This window comes from Pan paniscus, chromosome 17 (assembly GCF_029289425.2).
Source record: "Pan paniscus chromosome 17, NHGRI_mPanPan1-v2.0_pri, whole genome shotgun sequence".
Taxonomy (NCBI): Eukaryota; Metazoa; Chordata; class Mammalia; order Primates; family Hominidae; genus Pan; species Pan paniscus.
In genome coordinates, this window is record NC_073266.2 from 91,677,280 (window position 1) to 91,703,181 (window position 25,902).

General features: G+C 44.0%; 2 protein-coding genes and 1 long non-coding RNA gene across 7 annotated transcripts in view; 1 reads left to right on the forward strand and 2 right to left on the reverse strand.

Annotated features, from left to right (window-relative positions):
* The window catches only part of FBXO15 (F-box protein 15), a 74,028-nt gene extending 73,708 nt beyond the window's left edge, over positions 1-320 (reverse strand). For 2 of the 5 annotated variants that reach the window (XM_055102361.1, XM_055102364.1), the window contains exon 1: positions 130-256. In XM_055102361.1, the coding sequence (XP_054958336.1) occupies positions 130-245 (116 nt within the window). In that variant the 5' untranslated portion in view covers positions 246-256. The other 3 variants (XM_003827292.4, XM_055102362.1, XM_034944044.2) reach the window with 3 other exon arrangements.
* On the forward strand, positions 315-11,339 carry TIMM21 (translocase of inner mitochondrial membrane 21). Its single transcript, XM_003827293.7, has 6 exons — positions 315-1,569; positions 7,622-7,684; positions 7,783-7,880; positions 10,481-10,554; positions 10,638-10,743; positions 10,843-11,339. The coding sequence occupies exons 1-6, from the start codon at positions 1,269-1,271 to the stop codon at positions 10,945-10,947; spliced, it is 747 nt and encodes a 248-aa protein (XP_003827341.1). The 5' UTR covers positions 315-1,268; the 3' UTR covers positions 10,948-11,339.
* On the reverse strand, positions 11,059-25,902 carry LOC134729263 (uncharacterized). Its single transcript, XR_010110172.1, has 2 exons — positions 25,764-25,902; positions 11,059-25,018 (listed from the first exon to the last, which is right to left on the reverse strand). It is a non-coding gene; the product is annotated as an uncharacterized LOC134729263 (long non-coding RNA).

Below are 25,902 nucleotides of genomic sequence, written 5' to 3' on the forward strand. Positions count from 1 at the left end.
CCTTCTCACGATGAAGACGGCCACGGGCCTTGCACCAAGCTGGACGAATAAAATACACGGTGAAGAGAGCGGGGCCGCGCAGTGACGGGCTTCCCGCCAGGGGACCCCACCCGCAGGCCCTACAGTCACCTGCACCCAAAGGCCCTGGCGCGCCCCCGGGCCGCGCCACCGCCCCTGCTGGGCCCGCGCAGCGTCTGGAGGCCGAGCCAGTGCTGCCGCAAGATCCGACCGCGTCCAGTCGCCATAGAGACAAGGAGTTCACCACAGGACCGCCCAGGGCTGAAACGAAGAGTGCACGCACCGCCCCCACGCCCGCACGTCGCCACACCCCTTATGCGCATGCGCGCGTGGGCAAAAGTAACGATACGCCCACGCTTGCGCAGACGGCACCGCGCCAGACACCCGCTCACAAAGCGGGCTTCTAGAAACTTCCGGGCCTCGGCTTCCCTACCCACCCCTAACATTCTGCCGCCAAAGGCGCCAAGCCAAGTTCGCGGCTTAACCATTTAGGAAACCGGTGCCTGCTTTGCAGCGGCCTCGTTCATCCCCACTTGCTAACTCTTTATTGTCCAGTTTTTCTGAAAACACAGTAAAACGCAAAAACTAAATCATTTGCCCACGCGGAATTGGCAAGACCACAGTCAGAGGGGGTATTTCCCACTGTGCACAGTCCTCTCTATAAGGATCAGGAAAACACGTAGATGGTAACTGCTAATTTGGCTTTTGCAAGTCCCGCCTGAACCACGTAGGGTAGGTGGTACCAATTCGGACACCAACACCCCATTTTCCCGCCGCTCCAAGGACGCGCAGCCTCTACGCCGACGCTGGGCGCAGAGGCGTCTGGGGGCGCGGGAAGGGCCTGCGCCGTGCTCTGGCCGCCTTGAATTGTGGGAGATGTAGTCTCTTTTGCGCGCCTCTTTGCCGTATCCCAGTTAAGAGCGAGGTTTTCAAACTACTATTCCCAGGAAGACGGGGGTTTCCCAGGTGACTTTGCGAAGGCATGGCGGGGACACTGTGAATGTCAGCCCAGAAGGTGATCAGAGCCTGTTAATTAAAATGGAAAGAAGACAAAAGGGAAGGTAGACATCAGGTTCTCCCTGGAGACTTTTCGTTTTCATTTACGCTGCGGAAACTGACGTTTTTGCCTAACACCCCATGTAATGTAAACGTATAGGCTTGAGTACGTGTCCGGCCGCATGTGTAGTGAACCCTAAAGCTTTCCTAATTGTAGTTAGCATCGTCCCTAAGCGGAACGATTTTCCGTGAACATGATTTGTACTTTTCTACGAGCCGTACAGTATACGGAGAAGCTGCACAGGTCATCGGCAAAGCGATTGCTTTTGCCATACATTGTGCTTAACAAAGCGTGCTTGAAGACTGAGCCCAGTTTGAGATGTGGGCTTCAATATCAAAAGAAAACGGTGCGACCTAGATGTATTCTTGGAGTCACCCAGAAAACCATCTGGACGCAGGGACCGAGCCCCCGAAAAGCAAAGGAGGATAGCAGCAAACAAGTGTCTGTGCACAGGAGTCAGAGAGGGGGAACCGCCGTCCCAACATCACAAAAAGGTAAAAAGGAGCACTTTAATGATTGGGCTTTCAACAGACATGACAAGAGCTGCCAATGCCCTTTTACACCAAGTTCACTGCTAAAGGTGAAAAAGCAATTCACATGAATATTTAAAAACCGTTTAAACATAATTTAGAACTAGAACATATCGATCTACAGTTTTCTTCACAGATTGGAACTCAGATTTGAAAGTTGATCTTGAATGTGATATAACTTTTTTTCATTATGTTTGGGAAATTTTTCTCAAGTTATATTGGCTCTGTTACATATAATAAAGAGTAATTGGATAGGATAAAAAGAGAGAGAGATTATTGACTCATAACTGGTAGGGAAAACTTTCACATGTTACCTGCAGTAATAGAAAAACATATAAAATAGGGAGGATGGAATGTAAGTTGTCAGGGAAAGTCAGAGATGTATTCACAGATATTTTAAGATTTTTTTTTAATGTCTTCATTTCGCATGTGATTTGTAGGAAAAAAAAAAGACAAAGCAATTTAGACCTCCATGATTATACCACACGAAGATGACTATTTTTAACATTTTGCACTTTCATACACATACCTTTTAATAATTTTTAGCCCAAAAAATTGGATCATACCAATTGTTTTAGAATCTGCTGACTATGCCAAAAACCTAGTTTTTCATTCATACTAGTTCAGCACGAAGGAACAACGTGTATGCAGAGGTGAAAGGCATAGAAGTGGCAAACAGCATGTGCATCAGGTCATCTGGCTCAGGCAACAGTGCTCATGCTTGCACTGCACACCAGGCCTGCTTAGGGACCCCTTCCCTCATCTGCACCCCATTCAGAGGTGACAGTCCTTGTGGCTGAGTGAATTGATGGGAGCAACATTCCCAAATATGGAATATGCTGCGTCCAGAATTCAAAGAGGCCTATGAAGCATTGTGGTAGGAGGTATAGGGTACAATTGTCTTTTACTTGGGAGGGCATGTCCTGGCACGCCCCAGTGTAGCCCCACGAGGTCGGCTCATGTGTTGAAGAGCCTCTGCATCTTTGTTGGACCCACCTCTCACACTTGCAGCTTCTCTGACCAAGCCTTCCAACACACTTGCCACTTGTTACTTATGGGCTCTAACATGATGGCATAAATATAGTAGACAAATGTGATATTCTGCTGAATGTCCAGAACAGCATTATTCAAATAAAACTTTCTGCATAGAAATGTCCTATATCTGTGCTGTCCGTTTGGGTAGTTCCTGGCCACTTGTAGCTATTTTGAGCGCTTGAAATGTTGCTAAAACTTGTGACTGAAGAACTGAATTGATTTAATTTTAATTAATTTAAAATTGAACTGAAATAGCCATGAGTGGCGAGTGGCTACTGTATTAGACAGCCCAGGTCCAGAAGGTTTCAGTCCCTTAAGACTGTTATGATAGAGGGTGAGAGAATTAGCAAATCCTGGTCAGGATCATAAACATGCACTGTTATTATCTGTTTCATGTTACTACAGACTACTGCTGCTGCTTCTGAATAGAAGGCATTCTTCAAAGCAATGGCCTGTACCATGAGATTGTGTTAAGGCATTCCCCTGTAAAGTTACCATTTGTGGTATTACATGTGTACCCCGGCTGCCACTTGGTTGAGTTTGCAGTTAACCACTGTCATTCTCCAGCACCTATTTGTGTTTTGTAAAGGAAGACTGGTAAATTACAAGGGACCGTGATGGGGATCGCCATGCCTGTATCTAAGGTCTCTAAGAATACTCTGCCATTCCCCATAGATGTGATATCATTTTTAATTTACTATTTTGGTCACCGAAATGGCAGTTTCAGAGGCTTCCATTTGACTTTTCCCACTGTGATAGCTCTTAACCCACTTCCAAAGGAACTAAAGTGGGAGTTATTGTTGCCAGTTACTCAGTACATCGCCTTGATTTATACATTTGGAAATCACAGAAATTATTACCAGGTAAGTCCCTGGACCCACCTGTGAGCTTCTTACATCCAGTGATGGAGGGCGGTCAGGGGGTCATCATGACTCTTTGGGTCCTTGGGTATCACTGTCAGCACAGACTATGTCCAAGTTGATAACTATAGGTCCTTTTGGTGAAGGACGGGGGGAGTCAGTTACATACGCTTTCCTTCAGTAAATGGAGTCCAGATCTGAAAACTGGTTCAGGTCCAGAAACTGGGGCAATGTTCAGGACTTTGCATTAGAGCAGCTGCCTTCAGCCTCAGGAATCATCTGTAGTTAATTTCTCATGACTGTGTAATTCAGAAGTAGCCTTGTCCGCTGCCCTTGTGTCTTCCCTTTGGAAACACTGTGTTCTAGTCATCAACTCTGTTGCTTTCTGTAGGTCAGACACTCCCGACTGCCACTCCAGCCTTGCCATTAGTTATGATGGTTGCACCCACCTTGGCTTCTGTTTAACACCCCAGCCTGGTCTCTGCTTCATAATTCTTTCATCTCCATTTCTGTCAGGGCATCCTGCTCTATAAAGATGTAACTGTGACTTCTTGTGGCTTTGGTACACAGTGTCCTCCTGTCCCTCCTAAGAACATAGTCAGCTGGTGGGTTTTCGGGCTTTATATCTTATATCTATGGTAGCATCCCCATTCTTGGAGGCTGTTGAGCCTTTCGTCCAGTTTGCCATGGCTGTTCTGTCACTTTTACTTAATGTGGACCATCACTGTCTCGAAGTTTCCAGGAGCAGACCTAGCCAGCTGCATATCAGTTCCCAGGGTGCTTGCCTGGTTGCTAAATTCATCACAGGAGCGTCCCCCATGCTGATCAACTCTCAGCCGGTTTTGTGTTCTGTGCCCTTGACACACCACCCTTAAGAAGCAGTGGTGTCTATGTTCCCCCGCTGGGGGGACCTCCAGCTCCTTCCGAGTATTGTTCCTTCTCACCCTTCTCATGCCCAGTTGTGTTGTAACTTGGCCAGGAGGGGAGGTGGAGAGCCCTCCTGAGAGCAGCACGTATCTTGATAGGCAGAAGCCCCCACCCACCCCTCGCCCAGTTTCCAAGGTGGAGGAAGTGCCAACCTTTACCAGACTGAGCTGCTGCTTCAGGGCTAGAGGGGTCAGGAGAATTGGGATTCAAGATTTTTTACAACATTGACCTCAAGGGCCCCCTACCCAGCTTTAGGTTCCCTTTCCTCCCAAATCAGGACCCTGACCTTGGTGTGGGAGGTCTCATGGGCTTGAAATGCCAAACTCCCTGAATCCCTTATGCCCCAGACCTGACCCACGCATTTTCTATCCTCTGGGTGCAATTTGAGTCTTGTTCTGCCGGGGAGGAGGCTCCTGCCCTTGCCACTCACCTTCACTGGTGATTAGTTACACACATCATCTCACCGTCCCTCTCCATGGCCCCAGCCACAGCCGTCTGATATAAGTCCTTAAAATTGCTGATTCCTCCTAAACTCCCAGAATAACACATCAGCCAGTACATTCCCTTCCGCCAGCATTCCATCCCAGGTCCCCATTGGTGAGAGCTGTATCAGCTGCACTACAGCTCTATGACAGGTGCTGTCAGTACCCCCCTACCACCAGGGACAGGGTCCTCATTGCCAGCCAGTGGCCAGCGAGCCAGCTCCAAAATCCAAATTGAGAGCTGCTTACCACTCCTGGTAGCACCCGTTGTAGGTTGGCTTCCCAGGGAAGTGGGATTTGCGTAAGGTTTATCAGGGAGTGCTCTCAGAATACGTCTTGAGGGATGAGGGAAGCAGGACTGGGCAGAGGGAGAGGCCGAAGTGCATTTGCAGTTGGGGCCTCAGCTGCTGCTCTGGGGACCTCTGGAGCTCAGCTGGCCAGTCACTGTCCTTCTACCTAATATGGGGGCTGAGTCTTATGCTTCTGCATCAACCAGGCATTGAGTATGGGCTGGTCCAGGGAAGTGCCGTGACCTAAGTGAGGAAGCTCTCTTATGATGGAATGCCTAGAGAGGAGCTCAGCTGACAACTGTCCGCTACCAGTGCTCCCTGCAGCTGGGAGCCCCATACCACAGCACCCACTACAGGAGGGGTAGAGAATTGCAGAAGCAAATAAATGGCATGAGGGTTTTTTGCATACAAGTATTAGGTCTGATAGGGTTGAGAAAGTTAGACAGTGAGCAGCTTGCATTGGAGACAGCTATAAAGTAACAAACAGAAATTTTTCAAGTGTGTAGAATATGGAGACTATTTAGCACAGGGCTTTATATATAACAGATATACAGGAGCTGTTGTTTATCAAATAAATGGAAAAGACCTGTCAGATACCCTAAGCAAGGTAGGAATGAATTGTTGGAAGGGACAGTCAGAAGTCCAGGGTGTTGGGGCCAATGACCTGGTTTGGGTAACAAGGACAAATAAGGATACTTACTAGAACTAGTTAGTTGTTATTGTGTTCTCAACCTGGGAGTTGATACATAACTGGCAGGTAATATTTATTGAAATGTATTTTGTGACACTGAGAGTGGAATGAGATGTCGTCATTGTAGGCCCCAACTCCTGAACCTTGGAAGGGAAATTGGATTTGTGACAATTGTTTGAGTCAGTCCCATGAATTACACAGATTTTGGCAGATGAGGTCTTTTTATTATTTGAATAATGTCTTCTAAGTTGGGAACCTTGCTGAAAACTTGAAGGATTGTGATACGCTAAAGACTACTTTTAAACAAGCGTTGTATTAGCTAAATACTTCTTTTAAACAATGTTGTTTATAAACATAATAGAAGCTTTTTATACAGAAGAGAAAATAACAGCAACATCTGTTAAAATTTTCTTCCAAAAGTTTTTTTCTTAAAATTTTTTTAAAGATTTATATTTCAGAAGTCTGAATGGCTAATGTGGTGAATAAATTAGTCTATAAACATAATGCCAGGAGGTGACTCACTTTCTCAGCATCAGTGAAAAGCATAGTCGTAATTGTAATGTTAAGGTAGTGTAACTGTAATGTTATAGCTCTTTGCATATATATGAAGATACACATGGTAGATAGACAGTAGCTGTTGGTAAGTGAAAAAACAGAAAGACTCATCTGATACGCTAAGCAAGGCAGGAATGAAATGTTGGGAGGGACAATCGGGAATCTAGGGTGATTGGGGTAATAGGGACAAATAAGCGTACTTGTATATGTATTTCTGTATAATACAAATACATTTATTTATAGCTATACATACGTATATATTATGTCCCCTGACATTGTGTTTTTTTGTTTTTTTGTTTTTTTGTTTTTTTTGGACGGAGTCTCGCTCTGTCGCCCAGGCCGTAGTGCAGTGGCGCGATCTCGGCTCACTGCAAGCTCCGCCTCCCGGGTTCACGCCATTCTCCTGCCTCAGCCTCCCGAGTAGCTGGGACTACAGGCGCCCGCCACCGCGCCCGGCTAATTTTTTGTATTTTTTGTAGAGACGGGGTTTCACCGTGTTAGCCAGGAGGGTCTCGATCTCCTGACCTCGTGATCCGCCTGCCTCGGCCTCCCAAAGTGCTGGGATTACAGGCGTGAGCCACCGCGCCCGGCCCCCTGACACTGTCTTGATTGAGTTTCTCTAGCTCTCAGAGTGTCTGTTTAACCCATATGCACATATTTTATTAGTGTGGGAAAACAAATGTCTGGTCTGTGCATTTTCTTCATTTTCTAAGTTTAATTCATAAATCTTTCTGGCCAACCATATGCCTACTCTGAACACAGTTCTGTTTTTATGCAGCAGTCAGTGTGGGGTGGGACTGGCATTCGAGCTGGTTACTAACTGTTAAGAGTTGACACCCATTTTGGTCCACTCAGTCCCTTACCCATTTGGTTGACAAAAGCCAGCACTCTTCCTAATCTGGGAGTGTTGCCTAACCTACGGCAGTTGTGGACTGGATCACTTGTTAAAAGGATTTCTTCATCCTAAATTAAAACATAGATTCACAAGCCCTGCTCTGAGAATTCTGCTGAGGCGCTGACACACAGGGAGTTTTCAAAACAGCTGCCCCTGAACACACACAGACCCCTTGCTTTGATCTGGAGGCTGCCTTTCTCTCGCAAGAAGTGCAAAAGCAGCAGACAAGCATGCCTGCTCCCAGCCGGCACCCATAACCCATTGGTGTTTTCTCTTCACAGTGAAAGAAGCCGGAAGAGATTTTACCTATTTAATAGTGGTGCTTTTTGGAATCAGCATTACAGGTTGCAAAAAACAGCAAGTATAAGCCCTTGAATATTTTTTAAGCTGGATTTTTTATGTTGCCCTTGCTTCACTTCGTCTTTGTTTTCTGTGATTTCAGGTGGCTTGTTTTACACGATTTTCAAAGAACTTTTTTCTTCATCCAGTCCTAGCAAGATATATGGGAGAGCCTTAGAAAAATGCAGATCACATCCTGAGGTTAGTTCTCAAGATTGAGTTACATGAACTCTGATGAGGGGGAGAAAATGTCTGGGAGGAGGAAGTGGGCAGAATTCAAGAACCAGTTCTCACGCTAGTGAAATTCACATAATAATACATAATGGTCGAGTCATCATTACATTATTAGGTCTTTGTTCTTTAAGAGAACCCAAAACTCAGTGTACAGATGTTTTCATGCTAATTGTACAGGACAGTCATTTTGCTGGTTGTTCATAGATACTAAATTCTTAGAATACACCAAAATATTGAACTCATGGTAAGTTTCTAGTCTTTTTAAAGCCTGATGCATGACCTCATGGTCATAATGTCATTGCTGACACTTACCGAAAATGTGTCCGTGCAAGCACTCTGCCCAGGGTCTCAGTGCATCATCTTTATTCAGTCTCACAAAAACCATTTGTGTTTGGCACTACTTTGTCTTCAGTTTGCAGAAGGCGAGACTGACACTTAAAGAGACTAAGTAACTTCACCAGGATCACTGAGCTAGTAAGTGGGGGAGCCGGAACCCGAATCCACACAAATCCAAAATTTGCTTCCAAATCTAAGCTCTTAAGCACAGTCTGCCTCTACCCTTCCCTGGGAGGAGTGGACATGGGGAAGCTGCCTTGGTTCTTTGAAGGACCCTGTCAAGAAGGAAGGCTTTAGATGTGACCTTCCAGTCACACGTAGCCGGTGTGGCCTGGGAAGTGTCAGATTTCTTACTCCCTGCTGCAGAACTTCAGCACTGAAAATATTACTCATTGAAATACAACTTCATTCACCTTGAAAGATAACAGCAGGTAATCGTCTTCCATTATCATCATAAATATTAGGGCTGTTCTTCACACAGACCAAGGAGTAATGTCATAGCTCGCATTTGCAGCCCCTGAAGAGGAGAAAGATTTCAATCCACAGCGTGCTCAGTGTAGAGCCCGGTGCTGATCTTCCCTGGGGCCCCGGCTCTGAATGTTCTACCAGTTTTTCTAATCATGTCAGGGTGGAAACCTCAGAAGCTAACGATCTCTGGCATCTTTCCTTTTAAATCCACTGATTTCTCTTCATTGAGCTCTGGACAGCCAGTGGTAGCCATGGAGAAAGGCAGGGAGGATAAAGTATCTCAGAGGTGAAAACCAGGAAATAAGGAAGGTTCCCATAATAGTTACTGGGAATCCAAATTTTATCTGACAAGAAACATTCTTTACAGACTCCGGAAATACCTGTGGGTGGTAACCTCATTAAATGTTAGGACACATCTCTGGAAAGAGATGAAGAGTTGCTGTTTTATTCACAAACTCAGCCTTTCGTAGATTTTTCAGCATTTTGAACAAAAAACTCCACAGAATATACAAAAGTGGGATATTATTGAAGTCATAACTTCATTTGCTGCCTGAAAAAACTCTACAAATAATAATTAAACTTTAACAATTTTGTCAACATTTTTTAAGGGGTACCCTTCTCTTTGCTGGGTACTGTGTCTGCTTGAAAAACAAAATCTTGATGGATGTTGATATTTATATGTTTAATAGATTAAAGTAAATTGTTCTATTTGTTTGTGCTATACAATTCTGAAATATCATCTTACATATTACTTCTTTTTATCCTGGAAAATGTGATACTGAAGATACTCCACAAACAGACAAAATAAGATAAATTTCATAGAGTTGGGGGTCAAACTTTTTTAGTTTAATATCAAATTTATATTTTTTAGAGGGTTCCACAGTATTTGCATTTTGAATTCAATAAAAACTACATTTCTACTTCATGTGGATTTTCTCATTAGAAATAGTAGATTCACACCTGTAGCTCTGAGTTATTTTAAATGTCATTATCTGTTTTCTTTTTCCTCACTGTGTTTGGTAACTTTAAAAATTTTTTGATCTCATAGTTTTAGTATTAGATGCTATTAATTAATTACATTTCATTAAAAATGTTCATACATTTTATCTTCAAACCATAAGGGGTTAGTAGAGAAACATCTGAACTCTGCGTTGTTATGTTTGTTTTCTGTAAGAGGAGCAGGAACTGCGTCATGTCAACCTACATTGCTTTGAAACTACAAGTCACACCATAAAGCTACCTATTTTAATCTTTGTGCATGAAATATTTGTTTAAATTATTTATGGGATGATTTTTGTATAATAACCCTTTTTTCAGTTTTCTTATTGGAGTGTTCTTTTTTTATTTGTTTGTTTGTTTGTTTTGAGACGGAGTCTTGCTCTGTCACCCAGGCTGGAGTGCAGTGGCACGATCTTGGCTCACTGCAGCCTCTGCCTACTGGGTTCAAGCGATTCTCCTGCCTCAGCTTCCTAAGTAGCTGGGACTACAGATGCGCACCACCATGCCCAGCTGATTTTTGTATTTTTTAGTAGAGACGGGGTTTCACCTAGTTGGCCAGGCTAGTCTTGAACTCCTGACCTTGTGATCCACCCATCTTGGCCTCCCAAATTGCTGGGATTACAGGCATGAGCCAGGAGTGGTCATTTTTGAAAAGGTCCTAAGCTTACTGATTTTTTTTTCTTAAAATCATCTGGTTTGTTAAAAATTATTTCTTTAGAAGCTTAAAAAATAACACAAAATAAAGCACTGTCCTTGTTCTGCAGGTGATCGGTGTCTTTGGTGAGTCTGTTAAAGGCTATGGGGAGGTGACAAGGCGGGGTCGCCGGCAGCATGTCAGGTACTGTGGCTTGAATTCAGAGGAGGCTCTGGGGAGATTTTTAAATGAAAGGAACTTAGACTGATCTTTCGTTTTCTCGACAGGTTCACTGAATATGTAAAAGATGGGCTGAAACACACGTGTGTGAAATTCTACATTGAGGGCTCTGAGCCAGGGAAGCAAGGAACGGTGTATGCGCAAGTGAAAGAGGTGTGGGAATCATGGGACGTGGGGTCAGAGGTTCTGAGCGCGGTGTTATTTAAGTTCTGGAAAGGAAAATAATACCTGGAAACACTACATTTTTTTCAGAACCCAGGAAGTGGTGAATATGATTTTCGATATATATTTGTAGAAATTGAATCTTATCCTAGAAGAACTATTATCATTGAAGATAATCGATCCCAAGATGATTAAAATAATCAAGCAAGCAGGTTTCTGATGGATGTTGAATGGCGTGGACTCGCTACTCCGTTCTTCACAGCTGCCTTCCAGAATGTGTTCAAAAGAAAGACAAGAAGGACTGTATGGCTTATAAAGTGAATCTAATACAGTATTTGTTGCATTTAAACAAACTAGACATTTTCTTACGGAAAAATTATGAAATACAGCATATTTTATGTTCTCCCATTGACTCAATCATGACAATATTTCTGCTTTAACACCATCTTTCATGATTAGAAATGTTTGTTATTGAAAATGTTACACCATGTAAATAAAGGAAATAGATTTTAGTATTGTATTCATTTTATATTATAGAACTGCATAATGTCTGCAGAATAAAATTAAAACTAACAAATATGTCATCAGCAGCTGCCCTCCGCATACTTTGGAATCTGACTTGAGATAAGCATGTGAAAATGGTTGAGGGCCATAGGGAACCAGATGGTAAATACATTCTTCAAAATTGTGTGAGTTTTAGGAATCTGTCTCATATTTCACACTTCATGAATTAAGGGCCTAGTACATAGCGGGAAAAGTACACACTCCCAAGTTGGGTAGACCTGGGCACCCACCCCACCTTTTCTAGCAGGTGCGTGGTCAAGTGTCCCTGTTGTGTGGGTTGTTAGGATGGCAGTGTGATGAGAGGTACAAGCCTGGACCATAGAAGGCAGCCATGAAGTGCCCTCATCCCCTTTAGAACTTACCTGCACTGATACTTCTGACTGCCAAAAGAACATGGGAGTGAATGAGAGACATTCAAATACGTGTGTGAGGCCCCTTAAAAAAAAAAAAAAAGGAAATTCTATTTTATTTGAAATATTTGCTGGGGATTTGGAAAAAAGTGACCTTCACTTACAAGATCCTGATTCCATATGTATGTAAGTGCTATGTGCATTGGGAGGGGTCTAGAACCATGTTTATCTGCGGTGGCTTCAGTGTGAGGTATCCCCTCTGATGTGTTTGTTCCTTCTCCCTGAGAACTGTCTGTAGAGGAATTTCGGATGTGTTCTTGAAATTTTGGGATATTCAGGATAGAGAGACCTCCAGGCAATCTATCTCCCCTTTTTACTTTATCTCCCTGCTTAATTTAGTTAGTTTCTTGGTTTGACTGCTTGTTTTAGATGTTTTTAATTATAAAAATTTCCAACATTTAAGGAGTATAGAAAATATCATAATAGACACTCTTGTCTCCCTGACGTAACACACTTTGACTGAATGAGGCCTTAACTTAGGCTTTCTCTCCTAATCGTTTTTTCCTTTGCTATAGAATGTTCAGTTTCAGGATTCACTGAAATGTCAACATTTAACAGGCTGAGAAGTTCCACTTGCTATCCTAAACTCAAAAAAGCAGCCCTGCTCTTCAAAGGACCTGCTCAAACTGTAGCTTGCTGAAGAAGCCCGGCATCTGAGCTCAGGTGGGGATTTAGCCACCCTCCATGGCCTTGTCATTTGACTTAAGACTGTTTGCTTTTTCTGTATTCATTTTTATGCACCTGCCATTTTACAATATGCTCATGCCCCTTTAAGATCTGAGCTTTTGGCCAGGCGAGGTGGCTCACGCCTATAATCCCAGCACTTTGGGAGGCTGAGGCAGGTGGATCACTGGAGGTCAGGAGTTCAAGACCAGCCTGGCCAACATGGTGAAACCCTATCTACTAAAAATTCAAAAAAAAAAAATTAACCAGGCACGTTGACACACTCCTGTAATCTCATCTACTCAGGAGACAGGAGAAGCGCTTGAACCCAGGAGGCAGAGGTTGCAGTGAGCCGAGATCATGCCACTGCACTCCAGCATGAGTGACGGAGTGTGACTTCGTCTCAAAAAAAAAAAAAGATCTGAGCTTTTATAATTAGAAATAAAACTAAATTACTTTTTCAAAAGGAAAAATCTCTGTACCAATAAGAGATTCTTCTGTATAGCCACAGGAAAATGTGATGTGTAACTCTCTAAATCTCTGTTTTCATTCCCTCTGATGTACCCTACTAAATGTTAAAATTTCTGTGTTTTAAGACCCTCTTTAATCCACTTTGATTGTGGTGTCTCTGTCCATGGGCTTACTCCCACTTTTTCTCTGAATTCTAGGGCACTTATCTGACTCTGCCTGGTATCCCCTTCTGTCATATTTGTGAATTTGCAAATGCTCTGGTCATTCTCCTCCAAGGCCTCTGTCACTCCACCACACCTGATCAGTGAACTCTTTTCACAACTAACTCTAGAGCAGACTCTCCTGTCACTGTTTGCTCTTCCTCCTTAATGAAGAAATTATATGCAAGGCAAGAGTTTATCAGAAGTTCTGCTTTTAGCCCCGTGAGATTTCCAGCCTAACTACCCTGCAAGCTCCCTTCATAACTATTGTTGATCAATGCTAGTAATACTTTATCCATTTATTTCCATTTGGTAAGCCATTACAATATTACTTCTGTTTCTCTTATTCTCATCCAGAGACAGTTCCCCAATTCCTAATTCATAGATTTCTACTCAGGGTTACACTTACTATTTGTTTTATATAGTACCACTCATGTGTTCCATCTGTTAGACTTCATGCAACATATTGATTAAGAGTATGCTATATGTCAGACTAGAGTCGTCTAGTGCCACGGAAAAGCTTGCGGGCGGGGTGTGGAGTGCAGGGGCCAGGTATATCGTGTGACAGGGTTGAGGTTTTGATCCTGTAGGCCCTGAAGAGTATCACAGGAATCTGAGTGGGAATTAAGCTGCTGTTTCTGTATTTAGAAGTGGTAGTTGTGTGCAGGATGGCTTGCATTTGGCAGAGGCCAGGTAGAGGTTACCGTAATAGTTGAGCTGAGAGAGGATAAAGCTAGAGAGGAGGTAGTACATTTGAGAAATGTGTGAGGCTGGGGGAAGGACAGGACTTTGTGACCAAGTGCATGTGGGAAGTCACGGGGAGGAGTCGAGAATAACTCAGGCCTCTGACCGTTAAAATCCGGAGTCACACGGGGAGGAGTCGAGAATAACTCAGGGCTCTGACTGTGTTAAAATCCAGAGTCACACAGCGGGAGCAGTTGAGAATAACTCAGGCCTCTGATCGACTGTTAAAATCCAGGACAGGATGGGTCATGAGCAAAAAACAGCCAGTTCTACATTGAGCTCAAGGTACACCAGTCAGCCAGGTGAAGGCCTAGAAGCAACAGGCTTCTCAAGTCTGGCGCTCAGGATGCTGTCTGAACTGGACAAGATTAGGAGTGGCCTGCAGAGAGGAAGCAGCTGGAGCCGAGGGGGCAATGGCATTCCCCGGGAGGAGCATGCTGGCCAGTTGAGGCAAGCTTGCCTTGTGTTGGGGTCATCTGGCCAGCAACGTCTTGCAATCCCCTCTTTCCCTCTAATGGTTAGCAGATTCTGAGGAAAGGATTTTATTTTTCTGTTTTGAGTTGTAAATTGGATTTATATTTTTGTTAAAGATGAAGGGAATGGGGAATGTGCAAAAGGAAGGGAGGCCATGGAGGACACGTTGGAAACCCATGGAAGATCAAAGAGAACAGTGGAGTAAGGTCTTGGCAGGTTCGACTCAGAGCAGAGCTGACCAGAGGCAGGAGAGCAGCTCAGGCAGAGGAGTTTATGGAAAGATGATGCATTGGCAGCTGAGCCCAGCTGGTCAGCCTCCGTGTGTCATCAGCTGAGTGGCAAGGAAGGGTGGCATTGGGACTTAAAGAGAAAGATGAAAGCTTGGAAGAAGCCCTGAAGGAGAAGGGAGGAAACTGACTAGGGAACAGTGGCCAGTGTGAGACACCGCAGAAAGCGGGTGATGATGCTGGTCTGCACAGCTGCGCCGTCCGCTCACACAGGGCTCACAGGTGTAGGAATGGGTGAGGCAGGCTGCTGGACGGATCTGTGGTGAGCCTGCTGGACTACTCTGAGCTGACCTGTTTCTTTGAAGAATGCACACCTTTACGGAAGATGGAGGTAGAGGTACTTCCCCAACCAGGTATCTGCACTTCCTAGAAAGCTCCAGTAAGTGCAGCAAGGCACTCATGCATCGATAGACAATTAAGGCAGTGGAACAAATGGAACAAAATAGAGACCCCAGAACAGACTTACACATTTGTGGAAACTAGTTACGTGTCAGAGGTTGCATTACAGTGCAATGGAAAGGGTACAGTATTCAACAAATAGTGCTGAGACAGTCGTATATCCATGTGGGAGAAAATGAAATTAAATCTCTACCCCACACCACGTAAGAGTCAATTCCAGGAAAATTGAAACCCTTACATTTGCAACACTAGACAGGAGAATATCCTTATGACATTTTGGAAAGGATTTCTTAAATAAGACACAAGATTAGAAACCATAAAGAAAAAGCTTGATTTTAAAATCAAGAACTTTATCAGAAAAAAATAAGCCACGAATGAGAAAACTTTAAAGAACACAAAGCTAAGAAAGCATCACTTTTCAGATACACAAAGGACCCCCCCAAAAAAGGAGGAAAACGCTGCCCTAACAGGCAAAAGACCATTTCAGTAAAGAGGAAAACATGAGGCGAATATATTTCCAAAAATACTTTCAATCTCACTAAAATCAAGAAAATGCAGAATGGGTTACTCCTTTTCATCTGCCAGATTGTAAGAAACTTTTAATGAATAAAACGGTGAATAGAGCAGAGGGAACTCCCATCCCCTGCTGGTGAGATGTATATTCGTGGAACCACTTGGATGCCCAACTTGGCATTATTTAGAAAAGTTGAAACTGCAGATTCTCCATAACACAGAATTTCCTCCCCTGGGTATTCACCGTAGAAAAACTCTTGCCCATGTCCCTGGAGCCAAGTATAAGATATGTAAGAACAAAAACTGGCAAGTTTTGACAAAAGATTGGTGGAAAAAAAATGTGATACACAATTTCAGTTACCATGGGACCATGCAAGTTGAGGCGAGAGTTCTGACTTGCATGAGTTCCGCAGATGTGCAAAGCAGGAACTGCCTTTGTTTCGACAAGCAAGGGAAAAGGAACTAACAGCTGCATTTGCCAGCACCAATGAATCTAACAAACACTTCAAGCAAAAAAGGCGAATTGCAAAATTAAATATGTATTCTGACTATATAGAGTTCAGAAACACGGAGCTAAATAAATACTTTTTGGAGATACATACGTATGTGTGAAAACCCTGTAAAGAAATGCAAGGGAAAGGTAAGCCAAGGTTTTAAGAGAATGTTGTTTCTGGTGAGGAGGAAGGAGGATGAGATTGAGTTTCCCAGGGGTTCATCTTAGACAAATTCTTACACAGTATGGTGGATTGCTGGGTGTTCATTCTGTTACTATATACCTTTCACTGCAGGTGGGTGAGTTACCCAGAAGTTCACAAAACTTAAGTTTTGGGGCCCCTCACTTTCACAGACTCCAAAGCCCAGTACTTAATTTTGTGTTGATAATGATTTCCTTTCTTATGGAAGACTCCACAACCTATCTAACCCTTGGGCCCTGAAAACTTGGATCCACACCTGCATACAAGTTATACCTTATACACACCAAGTATTTCATAAATTTTAGCATGGAAACATTCCACTGCTTGCCCTCCCAGGCTTGTGTTCCACACCTGAGTGTATCCTTCAGCCTGCTCTCAGCCTTAGGTTTTATTAACCTTGTTACATGAAATTCTTAAGTCTTCCAAACTCCATGCATTAATATATAGATCTGTGAAAATCCTGCTTTCTGTTCTTTTTCCCCACTATAGAATCATTACATTTATTTCTTTCACTCATGTTTTTCTTTCTATATCCTAACTTGTCTCTAACCTCACAATTTTGGCTACACATTTTTTCCTCCATTCTCCTTAAATTGGTTCTTAGTGCACTTGCTATTCCCATTCCCCCTGCCCTGTCTTTGTCTGGTGCTCACAGCGGCTGTCAGCTAGGAAATTAAGAGTCATCTCCAAAATCACCATCTATCCCAAATTGCTCCTCCGTGTCTGTCCTCCTCGCTGCACAGGAGCTGATTGTGCCCTGATGCTCCTATCATCCTTCAGTGATCGCCAGTGGTCCTGAGAAAGCTGAAACCGGTTCTCAAAGGCCTAATTGGGAAGTCAGGCTCCACCGTTCTGCCGGTCCTCCCACCAAGGTCCAGCTTCTGGACAGGCAACCCTCCCTGGGCTCCCTCCTTTATACCCTTAGTTTAAGAAGTTCTAGTAATGGGTTGTTTGAAGACTGTTGTGTCTGTTTTGCTAGTAGACATTCCCAGCTACTTGGAAGTTTCTTTTCTTTTCTTTTCTTTTTTTTTTTTTTTTTTTTTTTTTTTTTTTTTTTTGAGACAGAGTCTTGCTCTGTCGCCCAGGCTGGAGTGCAGTGGCGCAATCTCCGCTCACTGCAAGCTCCACCTCCCGGGTTCACGCCATTCTCCTGCTTCAGCCTCCCAAGTAGCTGGGACCACAGGCACCCACCACCACGCCCGGCTAATTTTTTTGTATTTTTAGTAAAGACGGGGTTTCACCGTGTTAGCCAGGATGGTCTTGATCTCCTGACCTCGTGATCCACCTGCCTCGGCCTCCCAAAGTGCTGGGATTACAGGCGTGAGCCACTGTGCCCAGCCAGAACCTGCGGGACAGGTTCAGTCTCCATGTGACAAGTCCTGCCATCACCTCAGCTTCCACACACCCAGCCCTGCACTTGCCATCCCCCTATAACCAGCTCCAACTCCCCCAGGTTCTTACTGATTTCCATAGCGTACAGTCACCATTGCCATCCACTCCTTCCTTCCCCAGGCTTAAGATCCTAGATTGTTCTTTAAATCCTCTGTATTTTTAAACATGTATTGCCAATTAATCATTGACTCCTATGATGATTCTTTCAAAATTTCTGTAATTTCCATCCCTTCCTCTGCCATAATGCTAGTCTAAGTACACTAAATATGCATGACAAATATTCGCCTCCTTTTATGAGACAAAACAGAAAGTGTCCTTTTCATCCTCCTGTCCCCTCTACAGAAAGTGGCCTTCTCTTCCTAGGAATCAGATATCAGATCTGGCACAAAGATTTCTGTGACCTGGTTCGAGACCATAGTGCCTACCACTGATTGGATGCGAGCCTTGTCTTCTGAGATCCAGTATGCAGGGCTCCTCCATGTTCAGTGTTAGCATCCTCAGTCTTTTCCCTTCCAGACCTTCTCAGAAAGATCCAGGCCCTTTTCTACCCTTGAAATGAGGGGTGGAGCTGCAGGCCTGACAGATCTGGAGGAGCCGGGGGCAGCCAGCCTCTGCCTGCTGGAGGGGAGGACAGGCCCAAGGCCAGACAGAGGTTGCTGGCCCTGAAAGAGCAGAGCAGAGGCCTGAAGAGGTGGCTGCTACATTGTCACCATTGCCCTCACCCTGGCTGTGGTTAGGAGGGGTGAGCAGCTGCTGGGACACAGGGGATGCTGACAGAGAGACAGACAAAAAGGAACTGACAAGGTGAGCCTGCGGCACGAGGAGCAGCTCCTGTCTTTCTGCCACTGCCTAGAGAAGTGTGAATGTTGCCATGAGATCGGGGTGCCAAGCTAGACCCAAAGCAGAAACAGGCAGTGCTCACCTCGGCTCCAGCTATGAGATCAACAAGCTTAAGAATAAAGTCATGGGCAGCGGGGCTGGAGGCCGCCCGGGCCCCTGCAATTCATCCCTGTTACAGCAAGGTTACCTTTCCACACTCCCCACCCAGGCTCTTTTGAAAGATTGTTTTTTCATCTTATTAGAAACTGCACAAAAGAACCATGAGCCAAGTGGAATAGTTGTCTTCGCACTTACAACTTATTTCTCTACTCAGTAACAATTAATACAGTATAAGCTCATTTTAAACAAATCTCATAATTTGTTATCAAATTAACAAGTACTGATTGAGCAGGTACCTGGAGAACCACAGCACTCAATGCTGCCTGCACGAGGAAGCAGCTGGCACTCTTCCGTTGAAGCCCTACGGTTGAAATGAACTTTCTAGTTAAACATGAGATAAGGAGTTTCTCTCGGTTTTATTTATTTATTTAACAAATTCCCATGTAACCCTCACAACATGCCATTGTTCCAAGCACCACACAAATATCAGCTGGTTTCACATTCCTGACAACTAGCTACTGCCAGCAGTTCAGCTGTACCTACGAAGTAACTGATGCACAGGCTGGTCACAGAGCCAGGAAGCGGGGAAGCTGGGTTGCACCTAAGCAGAATGTCACTGTCACTGTGCAGTGGCACCTGGGATGCTTTGTTTCCTGGAATGCCTTTCGTTCAGAATGTGACTAGGGAGAGTGAATGGTAATGACTTTCCCTAATGTGAGATGAGGAAGAAGAGCAAAGCAGGCTGAAAGCTGAGGGACAGTGATGCTAAGGGCTGAGGAGAGGAAGAGGAGCCTGCACAGGAGAGGAGGGACAGGTGGATGACAGGGATGGACAGGTGAGATGCACAGATAATAGACAGCTGGATGGATGGACAGGCCAGAAAGGAAGAAGGAAGAAACAAGGACAGAACCATGGAAAGAAGAGAGGAGAAAGCTAAGGGTAGCAGAGGCTGATGCCTCCTGTTACAGACTGAACTATGTCTCCCTCTGGCCTCCAAAACCCCTGTGATGAAACCTCCCAAGCCCAGCACCTCTGAATGTAGCCGAATTTGAGGATAGGGCTTTTAAAGGGGTGATTAAGTTATAATGAGGGTGGAGGGCCCTCATCCAATTTGATTTGTCCTTACAATGAAAGGAAATCTGGGCACACAGAGACACCAGGGAGGCATTTGCACAGAGGAAATAGCATGTGAGGACACTGCAAGAAGGTGGACATCTGCAAGCCGAGGAGAGATCTCAGGAGAAACCCACCCTGCTGACCCCTTGATCTTGGACTTTCAGCCTCCAGGACTGTGGGAAAATAAACGTCTGTTGTTTAATCCCCTGAGCCAGTGGTATTCTGTTATGGCAGCTAACTTTAAGAAGTTGTAAGTGATTGTAGCAGCGTGACTTCCAGCCGTGCATTGTAAGAAACCCTGTGGCGTTGCATCCTGCCCTACCCTGTGACTGTCAGTCTTGTTCATATTTGCCAGCCACATGGTGTAAAAGGGGTCTCTTGGTGGTCTTGACTCCCATTCACTAATCATTAATGAACATTTTTATATGGTTTATGTGTTCCTTCTTCTGGACAAATGCCTGTTCATGTCTTTTGCATGTGCTTTTATTGGTATTTTTCTGTTTTCTTTGTGTTTGTTTATTTGTTTGTTTTTGTTTTTTTGAGACCAAGTCTCACTCTGTTGCCCAGGCTGGAGGTGCAGTGGCATGATCTGGGCTCACTACAACCTCCTCCTCCCAGGCTCAAACGATTCTCCTGCCTCTGCCTCCCAAGTAGCTGGGATTACAGGTGCCCACTACCACTCCCTGATAATTTTTGTATTTTTAGTAGAGACAGGGTTTCACCATATTAGCCAGGCTGGTCTCAAACTCCTGACCTCAAGTGATCCACCTGCCTTGGCCTCCCAAAGTGTTGGAATTACAGGCATGAGCCACCATGCCTGGCCTCTATTTTCTTATTAATTTGTAAGAAGGTTTTTATATATTTGATAGTAATATTCCATTGGTTGTGTGCATAAAAGACTATCTCCAAGTTTTAAACTTGCTATTTTGCTTTATATATGATATCTTTGGATGATCAAATGTTTTTAACGATAATAAAGTCAAGATCAAGTGTATCTTTTCTTTTAAAGTAAAAAGGTACTGTGTCTTATGTAGGTACTCTTTCTCAAGTTTTTGTGTAAGGAGTCTAAACCAAGATTGAAAGGATATTCATCTCCATTGTCTATTAACCATTTTAAGTTTTGTTTTTGATATTAAGTCCTTAATTCATCTGGAGTTGATTATTTTTATTTTAAGAGTATGAAGTAGTGATCCAACTTTATGTTTTCCGTATGGATGACCATGCATTCCAGCTCCATTTACTGAACTGACATCTACGTCTGTCATACACTGAAATCCCATATGTGTACAGGTCTATTTTTTGGCTCTCTTTCATTCTATTGGTTAATTTTTGCTAATACCAATACTGCACTAATCTATTTACTACATAGCTTCATAGTAGATACTGATACCTAATAAGAGAAAGTCACTCTCCCTACTCTTCTTATTCAGAAATACTCTAGCTAATGTTAGCTCTTTACTTTAACATAATATTTAGCATTATTTTCATCAACATCCATGGGAAGCCCTTTCGGGATTTTCTATGGTCTCTCTATTTAATTTATTAAAAAATTGGGGAAGTAATATGTCTATAGGAATGATAATCAAATTTTCTAAAAATTATCGGCATTCCGAGGCTTGTGGCCACATCACCCCCGTCTCTGCCTCCATCTTTACATCATAATCTCCTCAGCACTTGTCTTCTCTTCTGTGTCTGTCTTACAAAAATACACGCCCTTGAATTTAGGGCCCACCCGTATAACCCAGGACTAATGCATCCTCTCAAGATCCTTAACTTAAGCACATATTTTACCATAGAAGATAATATCTGCAGGTTCCCAGATTGAAATGTGGACCCACCTTGTGGGAGACCACCCCTCAGGAGGCCACCAAAAGCATCTGCTACAGCAGTGTGTGGCCCGAGGTCACCTTACCATACACGCCTGGAACCAGGGATGTCTGATTTTCAAATCCTGAGTGTTTACACATCACCTAATGTTGCCTTTCATGCTTTTTTTGTTTTTTTACCTGCCTACATTTTGGTTTCCCCATCTCTTAAATGAGGAGAATAATACCTACTTCTTAGGGATTTTGTAAGGACCATATGAGGCCATAGGGAAGGGGCTTCAGCAGTAGCTGGCACATGGTTACCCCGCAGCTGTCGGTATGTTTCTTGCCTTCCTTTTACATTGTACATAGAGAAGGCATCATTTTAATTCCTGTATCTCCAGTTACTACAGTATTTGGATGTTAATAAGTTCTCAGAAAAAAAAAATGTGTTAAATCTAAACCTTATAAGTACCTATAGCTCTAATACCCAAGCAATGCATTATTCAAAAAGTGACTGAGAAAGCTACCAAATTCCTGGAGTGCCAGCCATGAGAGATAGGAGGCTGCAAAAATTACAGATGTGTCCCGTTGCATACAAAAGTGGTCTTGCATTAGCAACATAAATCTAATGCCTCTAGAAGGCTGAATCACCATGAGGAGCAGGGCTGGCAGGAGAAACACATATGCTGCTCTTCAGGGTATGGAATAAGGCAGCAAAAAAAAAAAAAAAAATGGTTATGGAACAATCACCTTCTAAGACCACTTACTTTATAATATGACAAAACAAAAATGCCAAAAAGGAAGGATATTCTGATCAAATAGTTACTAGAACCACAGTAAATGCTTTGATGGGTATCTATTGATTTGACCCTACAGATTTGGTTCATGTTTAGAAGAGAATGTTTTCATGATAACACATTTATTCGACTGCAGTGAAGGTGGTGCAGCCATTTACATGAGAAGCTCCTACATAGCTCGGAGTCACCATTTGCTTTCAATCATTTGCATGAGATATTCTGCACTTATCTGTTGACCTTCCAGAGTGGCATCTTGGCCCCACCTTGCTTCTCACTGTGTGGAATATGATGCTACCAACAGTTGGCTGTGTGTAGCTTGGAAGAAAGGTACTCCCCAAATTACCCCCAAGACTCTTCCTAAGGCACTCTTCCCCTTTTACCACCAATATCCTATTTCCAGATTTCTCATCCAACCTAGAAAAACATTAGTCTGTGCTTTTCTGGTTTATAATCATAATACCGACATCTCCTAAAAATTATAAAATGTCCCTCTCTGTCCTCTTTTTCTACACTCTCTGCTTTTTCTCGACTTTGTGATGAACATGGAATTTGTTTAAAAATAGTTAAAGGAATGGTGAGTACAGCATAAGATGTTTAACAGGTTTTCCTTTACATGCTTATTACCTTGAGATCTGAGTAATTTATAAAAAGGGGGGGAAAAGCATACCAAAATTAAAGCTTAGTTGAAAAGGTCAGATTCATCGCGTGGACAATCTTGACTTCACTCCTTGCAGCTGGTGTCACTGGCTGCATTTATTGCTGACAGTCATGATTATTTGATGGGTATTATAACATCATGGGAGGGCGGCACGACAAATGGGGAGAAGGACAAAATGATTTGGTCAATGACGATACTTAATCCAAACACGAGTCACATTTATGAGAACTTACTGTTCACATCCACTGATTATTCTAGCCACCTGAGAATGGACATGGAAATGTTCATTTATTTAAGCGAAGTTGTCAGCATTGTTTCAAAGACATGTAAATGCTGTCAACAAATAAATGCCAAGTGAGGCAAATGGCTTACTGCCCATAGGGAAGCCTCTAAAGGAATATGTCTTGATTTCTAGATGAACCCAACAGAAACCCTTGTCTCTGGCAAGATGATGAAAATTACCTATACTTTTCCTGGAAGCCACTGGCTGCTCTGTGTTACAAGCTGTGAATGCTGCTCTCAATTTTATTTAGGAATAATTCAGATAAAAGATATAAACTTATTAAGCTAAATATCATCAGCATTGATATCAATTTGTATTTAGCCTATAGATACAAGAAATGAGATAAAAATATGCTTCAAGTAGTTGCAAATAATGAAATTGAATCTTCATAGGCTCATTATTTTTCATATCAAAGGATTACAAAAGTGTTCATTTTTACTCTGTCAAAGGTGACTGCATCATTATTTGTTATTAATATGGATTTATTTCATTTTTAATGTATTTCATCCAGGAATGCCAATGCATTCACTAAGACCCATGCAGAAGTTTCTCATCCATGCCAACACCGCCTGCCACAGCTCTGCGAGGCTCTCCTTATGGTAGCACAGGGGAGATCTGGCTGAGGGAACGAGCCAACCTCTTGGCTGGATTGCATCCAGTCTTTGAAGTGTTCTTGACTTGGCCCCTGTGGTTGCAACTCTGAGGACGTTTTTCAAGTGGGCAGCTTGCATTTCTCCTGTGTGAGGGGCACCCACAGACTTCTAGTGTCTCAACAAGAGAATTGAGGTTTCAGTGTGTGGAGAGCTCTGATGAGCAGTTAAACGACACAAAACGCTTCAAAATCCAGGTGACTCCACACAGAAGCTCATGTCCAAAGGAAACAGCAGGACGCAGCTTCTGGCTAACTCTCATTGGAAGCCCATCAAGCCTCTGTGTCCCCAAGTTACAACCCTTGTTTGTGCCCTTTCTCTTTTCTTTTTTTATTTTTTGAGACGGAGTCTCACTCTTATTGCTCAGGCTGGAGTGCAATGGTGTGATCTCGGCTCACTGCAACCTCTGCCTCTCAAGTTCAAGCAATTCTCCTGCCTCAGCCTCCCAAGTAGCTGGGATTGATTACAAGTGCCCATCACCACACCCAGCAATTTTTTTGTATTTTTAGTAGAGACGGGGTTTCAGCATGTTGGCCAGGCTGGTCTTGAACTCCTGACCTCAGGTGATCCATCTGTCTCGGCCTCCCAAGGTGCTGGGATTACAGGCGTAAGCCACCATGCCTGGCCGTTTGTGCCCTTTTTCTCCTGCTTCTCTGTCTCTGATGTCCCTCCCTCCTCTCTCTGCTGTCCGCCCTCCTCCTCTGTTTCCTCATCTCCATACTCTCTCAGACTGTAATAAAGACTATAATAAAGACTAGTGCCTTAAACAGGCCCTAAACACAACCATGTCGACAGGTGTTTATGTTCCTTTTTCTTGGTTTAAAATCAGGCAAAGTGAACATTTTAGGCGCCACCGGATCAGTAGAGGTGAGGAGGAGTCTTGTGGATTGGGAGAAGCATAAAGTGAGAAAGGTGCCCTTTCCTCAGGTCAGCTCAGCACAACAGAGAGCTCCCCACCCCGCCGATCTTTCTAATATTAATACCAGGACCGCATCTCATTCTCAGACCAGCTCCTCGTAGTTTCACTTTTCTTGTTTGCAGTGAACAGGTCCAGAGTCTCAATCTTTCTTCTCTTGAGCAATACAGCTTCGCAATTGAGCATTTGGGCTCAGAATTCAGACAGCTGTAGCTGTGTCAAGTCCCAATTCTACCACTGCGACAGGTCATTTACTTTACTTCTCCGTAAATTGCCTAGTTCCTTATCTGTAAATGGGAAAATGATAGTGCTGATCTTGTAATTCTTTCTGATAATTAATTGTATGTAAAGTTCTAAGAAAGACTGCAGTGAAGGAAAGGGTGCAATCTATTCCTTAAAGTTCTAAGGAAGACTGCAGTGAAGGAAAGGGTGCAATCTATTCCTTAAAGTTCTAAGGAAGACTGCAGTGAAGGAAAGGGTGCAATCTAGTCCTCAGGAAAAGTGCTAACTCCGTAGTGTGGCTCTTCCCACTGCGCCTGCGCACGCTGCACACGCGGGAAGATGCTGCCAACAAGAGGAGGATCTCGCCGGGCAAATCCCAACGGTCTCACCTTGCTCTTTGGCGAGCTCCCATGGGGGAAACAAAAATATCAACAAAACAGGACAACACGCCAAAAACAAGGCGAGTGCCGAGATCAGAGAAGAGGGAGCTATTCATTCTAAGGGCAGGACCGGCGAAGGCTTCAGGTGTTTCTCTGCGCAGGGGCCCAGAAAGGGGCTCTAAGCCATCGCTGCACCTTGTAGGGAAGCAGTGAGGATGGGACGAGGAGGGTCCCGCCTGGCCACCACGTCCTGCATGCTGAGGAGAGGGTCAGAACCCGCTCAAGGGAGAGCCTGGCAATGCCAGCCCTCCTTACCTCGTGGCCAAGTCCGCTTCCCGCTCGGCGCTCTCAGCCCTGTCCCCCTCCCTGGCTCCTCCTCCCTTCCTCACCCAGTCCTCCCAGTCCTCCCAGTCCTCCCAGCTGCACTCACTGCGCTATTTCTCTCAGCAGCTGGCTTGGGCTCCAGTCTCTGGAGGGTGCTTTCATCTCTCTTCTCCGCCAGCTCTGTGGTCCCAAGGATGCTCCTCTAGGTAACACTGCCAGCCTCGCCTCCCTGCCTGTAACTCCAC